The 10,560-nt window shown below is 45.8% G+C and overlaps 1 protein-coding gene across 1 annotated transcript; it reads right to left on the bottom strand.

The window, feature by feature from the left end:
• Positions 1-443: 443 nt before the first annotated feature.
• Positions 444-5,291, bottom strand: LOC120020172 (BTB/POZ domain-containing protein 2-like). The gene is made up of 9 exons (XM_038963658.1): positions 4,756-5,291; positions 4,473-4,592; positions 4,092-4,248; positions 3,749-3,854; positions 3,330-3,527; positions 2,983-3,175; positions 2,786-2,873; positions 2,336-2,482; positions 444-2,133 (listed from the first exon to the last, which is right to left on the bottom strand). Exons 1-9 carry the CDS (start codon positions 5,277-5,279, stop codon positions 1,972-1,974), a joined length of 1,695 nt encoding a protein of 564 aa, XP_038819586.1. The 5' UTR covers positions 5,280-5,291; the 3' UTR covers positions 444-1,971.
• Between the last annotated feature and the right edge of the window lie 5,269 nt (positions 5,292-10,560).

The raw sequence follows: 10,560 nt of genomic DNA, 5'->3' as shown, positions 1-10,560 counted from the left end.
AACCGAATCGTTTCTAGTCATCTCTTCTCCTTCCAGGCTTTTTCTTCTTTGGACTTTATATTGCGATTGGCAACTAACTTGCATAAGTGTTACAACCACGTGGGTATCTGCGTCTATAAACCAATGAGATGGGAGAGGCAGGACGCAATCAGCTCACAAATAGAACTGACTTCTATTTTAGCACTTGGCAACGCAGACGCTCGTTAGCGTGCAATAATTGAATAACATGTCAATGTATTTTGCGACACGAGCGGTGTAGTCAGTAAGTACATTTATTTTCCAATGCTCGCGGATGTCGGCTAGTGCGGATCTGATCGAATCTAGCCCTAGGTTAACGCAAAAATAATTTAATGGCTAGAGTTGTTACAAAGCCTTACCAAGCGCTGAACATCCTGTAGCCTTGTCTTCCACCTGATACAAACTGAATTAACATAGGAATAATTAAAGGGACAATCCCACAAACTAACATTTTAATCCATTGTGAATTCAAACTACATTAATGTTAAATGCCAGTATAATATACAACCCACAAACTTATTTTGTGAAAGGAAATAATTTCCCCAGCTGGACATTTCAAGACAAGGCTGTTAAAATGGATTTACACTAGCTCTTATTCATGTTTAAACAGGCAGAACAAACAAATCCAAAAGCTCTGATTTAGTGCTGAATATCCTGGGAGAAGACATTTCGATATGGTGATCTGATGGTTGAAATGCTGTCTTAATAAAATTAGGTAGTGGAGGGCAGATATTTCCAAGTTTCGTTAAGTGTAACTCAGAGAGAGTACTCATCTTTATCTGTGCCATTATAGCCTCAATGGCGCTGCCCATGCTATCTCCCTTTTGAAGTAGTCAATATTACTCTTCACAATTGGCTGATCCCTCCTGATGATCCAATTGGACATGACTCCAACATAGTCACCAGGAGGGATCATCCAATGAAGTTGGAAGTCCAACCCAGTTGATGACTACATTAAAATTGTGGAAGCCCTCAATGGCGCTGCCCATGTTAATACAGCTTTTTGGCCACTAGTCTATGGTGTAACTCCAGACTGTCACATGGCCCTGTGCTGTGACTCCCAATTGAAGCAGGGAGAGACTGGGTTCTTTCCATCACAACTCCAGTGTGGAATGGACAAAAAGGCCCAATCCCATTCCAGTCTCTTATTTCCTTCTGTGGTACAGATCTGAAGAGATAGGAAAAGTATAAGCTTGTGATTGCCCCCACCAGCCCTTCAATAGGCTGAGTAGAAAACTTCCACACATTTATCCAGTCCATTCATATTTGTACTCCCTGAAGAGCTAGAGCAAAGGAATAGCGACTGGAGTAGTCTGAAGTATGGTGGGTCACTGATCAGAGCTGGAGCCTATTTGAACAAACCCTTCTGAGTGGTAGTGTAACAGTCTGTACATACATTAGAGCCCCTGGATACATCTCAATCTTTCACATGCTTTTGGATACAGGCAGACAGAGGTTGGTACTTAAATGCATGTCAAGCTTTCCTCCTTTTCCCATGTAAATACTTCTGACAAGTTTAAGACTCTTCCACCAGTCCATTCTGGGGCTTAACCCCAGGACTCTGGAAGCAGTCCTCCCTTTCTCTCCCTCAGCAGACAAGACGTAAGTCATAGTAACAGTAAAAACAAGCCGACTCAGAATTGACTCCCCCTCAACATCAAACAGGCTCCTCTCCACGTTCGGTAGGTAATGGAAGGGGGAAGTTGAGAGAAAGAAAAACACCATGTTTGAATAGTTGACAAATGCCTTCTCGCCCCCTCCCTCCGACAGGTCTGAGTGCGTGAAAGCAATGTTTCCCTGTACATTTAACAATCACCTACGATCAGAGATACTGTACATCACCAAGGAAGGTCCACAGGGTGAAGATAGGCATTTGATACATATTCAAACAGGGCCAGAGTCTCAGCAGTCCTGTGATCCCCGAGCCCCCTGAGGTCATAAGGTCAGAGGGGACTATGTGTAAAAGATGACCTCAGGGATCTGTCCGTCCTCTACCGAGGTGCCGTTGTTGTTGCCCGCGGCGTAGCAGAAGGTGAAGCAGGTCTTGGTGCCGGTTGAGGACGACTCGTGGGTCACCTTACGCATGCCCTTGGTCCCGTAGTGAGAGTCAGGACCCTGAGAGAGAAAGGGAGGGAGTGGGAAATGAGAGAGGGGAACGAGGGATGGATGGAGATAGGAAGAGGAGAGATTGAGGGAATAAAGAGGGATAACGAGAGCATCACTATGGTTACTCACATAGCCAGAACAGGACCACAGCTATCCAGTGAGGAAATAATATCATCAAAACCTAAACAAACATGTACAGTAAAGCCTGTACCTTGAGTGTGGCGCAGGCTGTGTAGTTGACGTTGGGCAGGATCTCCACCGGCTCCTTGAACATGACTCTGAAGGTGTTGGACGAGCCGTCGCAGCTGAAGCCTGTGTCGTTCTGACCCAGCACTGTGTTACTGTCTGTATGAATGATCTGGGACGAGAGAGGGACACATTATAGAAACATCATATGAGTCCCATATGGCACCCAATTCTCTTTATTGTGCACTAATATGGGCCCTGGTCAAAAGCAGTGCATTATAAAGAGATCAGGTTGCCATTTGGGACACAGATGTCACACAGTTGATATACATGTATACACAGGAACATATATATACTGTCATCAATGATTTACGAGAGACAAATATCTGAGAGGGGAGTCTATTCGTTCCAATGTATTTTGTCTATACAAATTAAAATGGGATTGACTGATTTGGTTAGTTGAGGTGGAAATTACCTGGATGTTGACTTGGTAGTCTGTGGGGCCGTGTATGGAGCCGTAGAGGCCAAAGCCCACCACGAAGATCCTCCTGTTCACTGAAAATCTGGGAGAGGAGGATAGGATGGATAAATGATGTCCAGAAGCAATATTTTTCTAATTCAAATTAGTATCTTTGTGTGTGTCATTGTTAATTTGGGTCTGTGTGTTCACACCGTATGCGGTCACTGGTTCCGCTGTAGCCCCAGCGGCTCTCCACCTGTCCGAAGCGTGTGATGCTGCACTCCTTCCCCCGGAGGCAACAGCGAGGCCGGTCGATGAACTCTACGTGGGGCTTTGGGTTCACTGTGAAGTGAAGGAACAGACTCACCACCTCTCTGTCTGTCAGGATACTAGACTGGGCCGGCCCTGGTTGGAGACACACAGCGGTGAAAGGAGGACACGTGAGTGTGAGTGTGTGTGTTTGTGTGAGAGAGATAGTAAGAAAGAGACATAACCCCTGCAGGAGATGGTAAAGGTTCTGTATTCTAATAGTGCAAAAATTACTAAGTGTGTGTGTTACCTGCAGCGAACTCCTCAATAGTCATGAGTGGGAAGCGGATCAGGGCGAGGGCCTTGCCCAGGACCCTGCGTTTGTTCTCTGGAGTGGGCTGTAGCTGCTGTCGGTGGGCCTCTGCCTCTGCCCAGCGCACCGCCGCCACAAAAAGACGCACCTCCCTCACCCCCAGAGTGTCCCTCTCCAGCACAGCCACCAATGTATCTGAAAGAGGAGGTAGAAAGATGGAGAGTGAACAAGATGGACAAAGAGGGAACGAGAGAAGAGGATAAGAAGACAGAGGGGGAGAAGAGGATCAAAGAAGGGATGACAAAGATAGAAGGGGAGAGAGTGAAATGGAGGAAAAGAGAAGTCGTCATGATACACAGAAACATTGCCTTTCAATATGAAGAGTGAACTACAAAATCTAGAGTGAACTACAATACCCAGATCTATGTCCGTGAAGCCCTCAGCGGCGAGTGCATCTCCAGTGTTCTTATCGATGTTCTCTAGACACAGGCTGGCAAGCTGGGGCTCATCGAACAGTCGAGCCTGAAACACACGCGGTTGTACATTGATCAGAGACACACACAGTCAACAGTAGTTTACTTACATGAACTGACCAATAATCTATGCGAATGCTGCTTTGGGACTGACGGGCGCTATTGTTTTGAGACAAATAGACAGATTGTAGTGGAGTTGTTTTGATGCTGGGTCAAGCCACACAGACACTGGTGAGTGACTTGTTTAGACACTGCATCCCAGTCAGACATTACAGTAGTAGCTGACCTGAGTGAGCAGCATGAAGGCATTGTCTGCCCGCAGGTTCTTCTTGAGGAACTCCACACAGTGGGCCTCCAAGGCTGGCACTGCATACTTCTTAGCCGTGTACAGAGTGGTCATCACCGTCTCAGGTCCTATCTGAACCTCATCAGAGTACAGGAACCTGGAGGTGGACAAGATTCGTTGACTTATAGCAGGGGACCTATACACTCAATGGACTAACAGTCTGAGCGGCACAAATGACCTGGGTTCAATACCAGGCCAGTGTAAGGCTATATTCTGCATACTATATAATGCCAATACCACTTTTTGTGTAAAATACTTAGGATGCGAGTGTATTTTGCCTATTATGATAGGATCATTTCTAAACCAGAAGCCATTTCTTACTTCAGTAATGCCAGAAAGGCTGCAGGTTCGACATCTGGTAGTTCGATTTCCGTTGAGGTGGTCGCCATACCCCCGTTGAACATGGCATCGAAGACTGCGCTGCCCACAGCAAGAACGAATCTAACCAAAACAAAAGCGAAAAGATATCAAAACAATGCCGTTCACCACTATACACCAATGTCGCTTGGATTAACACACACAAGACGAATTTCTGAACGTTCTACTAACCATACTTTGCTGACAAACTATATAGTTATAAAGGGAAAGACACGTTCGCTCTTACCGGTGTGCGGGTATTCGCTGCACTCCCATACCTTTCCCCACCAGAAAATGGACGTCACTCAGAACCTCGTTATTGAACAGGAAAGCAAACCGTTCCTTAACGGTACTTTTCGTCGCCTGCCAATTGTACACGGGTTCCCGGTAAACCAAAACAGCAGCGGCCGCTGGTGCTGACAATAACGAGGAATGGGTCGTTGGTACACTCGCAGCCGACGCATTCGACGTCATGTTCGTAGCGGAGGTCTCCATCGCTCTTGCCGAGGCGCTTTGAGCTAGCGCTTGCTGAATCGCGTTATGTGCAGTCGGTGGAGTTCCAGCAACAACACCGGCGCTTTCACCTCCGCCAGGCCCCGACTGCGGGTTGGGGCGCCTTGCAGCCCCCTGAGCCCCTCCGGTCGCACCAGCAGGCCCACCGTTGGACATAGGCATTGAATAAGCACTGTTGCTGGGCTGACCATTTCCCAAAGGCCCTGGGCCGGATAAATTTAGGCAGGGAGGCCTGCCGCTGTTATCCCCAGCAGCCATCTTGAATCTGATAGATTGTGGGAGTTGCGTGACGTAGACATAAACAAAACGGTCATAACTCTTACCCAGTGGTGCAAAGTATAGTAAAAAAAAAACGTTACTATTTATATTTTTGACAACTTTTACTTCACTTATGTTACATTCCTAAAGGGAGTAATTATGTACTTTTTACTCTATACATTTTACTTGACACCCAAAAGTACTCGTTACATTTTGAATGCTTAGCAGGACAGGGAAATAGTCAAATTCACGCACTTATCAACAGAACATCTCCTGCCATCCATAATGCCTCTGATCTGACGGGCTCACTAAACACACATGCTTTGTTTGTAAATTATGTCAATGTTGGAGTGTGCCCCTTGCTTTCCGTACATTTTTAAAACAAGAAAATGGTGCCATCTGGTTTGCTTAATATAAGGAATGAACATATATTAAGGGGGTGAACAAAAAACTGACCCTAGATGAACCATTATCTGGCATTATCCACAACAGCATTCCTTCATTGACCCGTTTTGCCAATGTAGCCCCGCTGTGCCTGCCAGTAGCGAAGGCCGGGACGGAGCTATATGCCGGAGTGGCTCATGTACTGAGGAAGGAAGGATGGAGGGGATGTAATAATGTCATATTTGGTAGTTAAAATCCCAATGTCATAAGGTACCGTCTTCATTACATTACCTTGTTTAGGAAATTCAAAAAATCTCATATTTGCAGACAGCTAATTTCGTTTTGGTAGCGGTACACTGAATAATTATAGCCAACGTTAGATGGCTAAACTTTGATCAGCATGGACATCCGAAAATGGCTGGGCACTGCCAAGACCAGAAAAACGGAGGACCACCATGTCGAGACTGATGCCGAGCTCACCGAGCAGCCTGCTAGCAGACAACCGAGGTTGAAAAGCCTAGCAAATGCAACTAGACCAAGACGAGCCATGGTTAGCACCAGCAGCACGAGGGTAACATCACAACAAGCACCTCCGTTACCCCAGCCACGAGCACCTCATGACCTCGTTGATGAGGAGCCAGCACAGGTTTGTCTTGACACTTACCCGAGACCAGAAAGTTCATAATTGACTTGCAGCCTGTAAGTTTAAATAGTGGATAGGCATAGGGAGATTGATGGGGAAATTATATGATGGCATTTTATAAACCTTGAATGAAAGGAACAGCATTCCAAAATATACACACACCCAAGACATTAGGTACGTTTCCATCCAATTTGCGACAGATTTTCATGCAAATATTCTCAAATCTGCATAAAACAATATGCGCATTTTCGTACCAGCGATGTTTAGAGAAAACTGACTTTTTTGCGCATAAAAGGCTGTGTGTGATGACGTAGTGCATATAAAAACTACTTTTGCCGTTACCATGTACTGAAAAAATATTTCATGGGACTCCATCGCAATTTCAGCTCCACTGATGGTTTTGTCACTAACTGTTTTGGCACATGCGCTCTAGCCAACAGCTCGCACTTACAGTGGGGTTTGGCTATCTACATTATGCAATTATTATGGATAAGAGTGATATTTCTATTCGTCAAACGGCAGCCAAGCATCGATCATCTTGTCACCAGAATAAGACCCTCAGTATTTATTGGAAAAGAGCATCAAGCTCATCACCTGACACATTCACCATCCTGTGAAATTCATCATCATTTATTTAATCTGTAGCCTAATAAACTGCATGCTTTCCCGAGTCCTAGAGGGAGGACAACACAACACATCATCGCGTGACTCGAAGTTTACTTTGACATGATAGTTATTATATCAATATTTGCGCATTAAGGAGTTTCCACCGCAATTTCTCGCATAACTAATTACATTTGTGTTGCATAATTCATTTAAACAAATTGTCTGTAGGGATTTATAAAATTGTACCGCCATTTCATGTTTCCATCAACCTGATCGTGACTTTTTTCATGCGTCAGGTAATTCCTCTGCATGAAATGGTTGGATGGGAACGTGGTTAGTGTTGTGTAAGTGAACCAGTGGTGGAAAAGTGCCCAACTGTCATACTTAAGTAAAAGTAAAGATTCCTTCATGGAAAATGACTCAAGTAAAAGTGAAAGTCACCTAGTAAAATTCTACTTGAGTAAAAGTCAAAAAGTATTTGGTTACTTAAGTATCAAAAGTAAATGTAATTGCTAAAGTATAGTTAAGTATCAAAAGTAAAAGTATAAATAATTTCACATTCCTTAACAAACAGCACGATTTTTAAAAACATTTACGGATAGCCAGGGGCACACACCAACACTCAGACATAATTTACAAACAAAGCATTTGTGTTTAGTGAGTCCGCCAGATCAGATGCAGTAGGGATGACCAGGGATTTTCTCTTTAAGTGTGTGAATTAGACCATTTTCCTGTCCTGCTAAGCATTCAAAATGTAACTAGTACTTTTGGGTGTCAGGGAAAATGTATGGAGTAGAAAGTACATTATTTTCTTTATGAATGTAGTGGAGTAAAAGTTGTCAAAAATATAAATAGTAAAGTAAACTACTTATCCAAGTAGCGTAGCAGTCGGACATGTGTTTGTCTTGTCCAGTCTTGTCCCATGTAAATAGTCGTTTGTCTGTTTTTTTTTCATATTTATTTTTAATGTCACTTTTCACCTACGATCTAAATATACTTTCCTGCAACCCACCTCACCCAATGTGGTACGGATCTGCTATTTTTATACGTTATAACTGGAACCTCCAACAGAAGCTACCCAGCTAACTAGCTACTAGCTAGTAGTTACTGTTAGCCACGGCTAGCGGTCTTCACCTTTAGCTCGGTCAATACCTGCCAGTCTGTGTAACAGTATAACTTTAAACCGTCCCCTCGCCCCGACACGGGCGCGAACCAGGGACCCTCTGCACACATCAACAACTGACACCCACGAAGCGTCGTTACCCATCGCTCCACAAAAGCCGCGGCCCTTGCAGAGCAAGGTTTCAGAGGTTCTAGGTTTCAGAGCAAGTGACGTAACTGACTGAAACGCTAGTAGCGTGTACCCGCTAACTAGCTAGCCATTTCACATCCGTTACACTCACCCCCCTTTCAACCTCCTCCTTTTCCGCAGCAACCAGTGATCCGGGTCAACAGCATCAATGTAACAGTACAACTTTAAACCGTCCCCTCGCCCCGACACGGGCGCAAACCAGGGACCCTCTGCACACATCAACAACGGTCGCCCACGAAGCATCGTTACCCATCGCTCCACAAAGGCCACGGCCCTTGCAGAGCAAGGTGCAACACTACTTCTAGGTTTCAGAGCAAGTGACGTAACTGATTGAAACGCTAGTAGCGCGTACCCGCTAACTAGCTAGCCATTTCACATGCGTTACATCTGCACAGTGCGATATCAACCCAGAGCATATCGGACTGGTTTTCTCCACCACATCACCGGATTCCTGCCGCAAGCTCTGGGCCATTACACCGGATCATCGCAGCTAGCTAGCTGCTACTGCTGGCTAACGCCTCTGTCCCGAAGCAAGCACCAGTTAGCATTGAGCTAGCCTCGAGCTAGGCCCATCTCGCGGCTAGCCGAAGAAGTATACCCGCTTCTTCGCGGGGCTACAATACCTCTTTTGCCAATTGGCCTGGACCCTTTATTACCGACACGTAGCCCCGCCGATCCATCACGACTGGTCTGCCGACGTAATCGTCTGATGTGGTTTCAACAGGCTTTTCCATTGCGATGTCGCCTTAGACCCATCTGCTAGCTCCGGCCCGCTAGCTTTACGAACGCCGTGCCTCCCGCTCGCCTAGCATAGTAGCGACTACCGAACGGCTCCCTGATACACCTATTGCTGCTAATTGGACCCTATCATCACTTGGCTACACATGCCTGTCAATATGCCTTGTCTTCTGCTGTTTCGGTTAGTTATTACTGTTTTATTTCACTGTAGAGCCCCTACTCCAGCTCAACATGCCTTAGATAGCTCTTTTGTCACACACTCCACACATGGTGAGACCTCACCTGACTTAACTGGTGTCCCCAGAGATGCAAGCTCTCTCATCGTCACTCAATGCCTAGGTTTACCCCCACTGTACTCAAATCCTACCATACCCTTGTCTGTACATTATGCCCTGAATCTATTCTACCACGCCCAGAAATCTGCTCCTTCTATTCTCTGTTCCCAACGCACTAGACGACCAGTTCTTATAGCCTTCAGCCGTACCCTTATCCTACTCCTCCTCTGTTCCTCTGGTGATGTAGAGGTTAACCCAGGCCCTGTAGCCCCCAGCCTGACAGCTATTCCCCAGGCGCTCTCATTTGTTAACTTCTGTAACTGTAAAAGCCTTGGTTTCATGCATGTTAACATCAGAAGCCTCCTCCCTAAATTTGAGTTTATTCACTGCTTTAGCACACTCCACCAACCCTGATGTCCTAGCCGTGTCTGAATCCTGGCTTAGGAAGGCCACCAAAAATTCTGAAATTTCCATCCCCAACTACAACATTTTCTGTCAAGATAGAACTGCTAAAGGGGGCGTAGTTAGCCTGCAGAGTTCTGTCATACTATCCAGGTCTGTGCCCAAACAGTTCGAACTTCTACTTTTAAATATCCACCTTTCCAGAAATAAGTCTCTCACTGTTGCCACTTGTTATAGACCCCCCTCAGCCCCCAGCTGTGCCCTGGACACCATATGGTAATGGTTGCCCCCCATTCATCTTCAGAGTTTGTACTGTTAGGTGACCTGGGATATGCTTAGCACCCCGGCCGTCCTACAATCTAAGATAGATGCCCTCAATCTCACACAAATTATCAAGGAACCTACCAGGAACAGCCCTAAATCCGCAAACATGGGCACCCTCATAGATATCATCCTGACCAACTTGCCCTCTAAATACACCTCTGCTGTCTTCAACCAGGATCTCAGCGATCACTGCCTCATTGCCTGCGTCCGTAATGGGCCCACGGTCAAACGACCACTGTCAAACGCTCCCTAAAACACTTCAGCGAGCAGGCCTTTCTAATCAACCTGGCCCAGGTATCCTGGAAGGATAATGACCTCATCCCGTTAGTAGAGGATGCCTGGTTGTTCTTTAAAAGTGCTTTCCTCACCATCTTAAATAAGCATGCCCCATTCAAAAAATGGAAAACTAAGAACAGATATAGCCCTTGGTTCACTCCAGACTTGACTGCCCTTGACCAGCACAAAAACATCCTGTGGCGTACTGCATTAGCATCGAATAGCCCCCGTGATATGCAGCTTTTCAGGGAAGTCAGGAACCAGTATACACAGTCATAGGAAAGCTAAGGCTAGCTTTTTCAAACAGAAATGTGCATCCTG

Source organism: Salvelinus namaycush, chromosome 25 (assembly GCF_016432855.1).
Source record: "Salvelinus namaycush isolate Seneca chromosome 25, SaNama_1.0, whole genome shotgun sequence".
NCBI lineage: Eukaryota > Metazoa > Chordata > Actinopteri > Salmoniformes > Salmonidae > Salvelinus > Salvelinus namaycush.
This window is presented reverse-complemented; position numbering and strand designations above follow the sequence as displayed.

Excerpts from the sequence above, each read along its gene's own strand:
- LOC120020172 (XM_038963658.1), bottom strand. The coding sequence starts at position 5,279 with ATGGCTGCTGGGGATAACAGCGGCAGGCCTCCCTGCCTAAATTTATCC. Across the intron at positions 4,593-4,755 it reads CAGCGAATACCCGCACACCG|ATTCGTTCTTGCTGTGGGCA; the intron begins GTAAGAGCGAAC and ends TGTTTTGGTTAG. Across the intron at positions 2,134-2,335 it reads CAGCCTGCGCCACACTCAAG|GGTCCTGACTCTCACTACGG; the intron begins GTACAGGCTTTA and ends TTTCTCTCTCAG.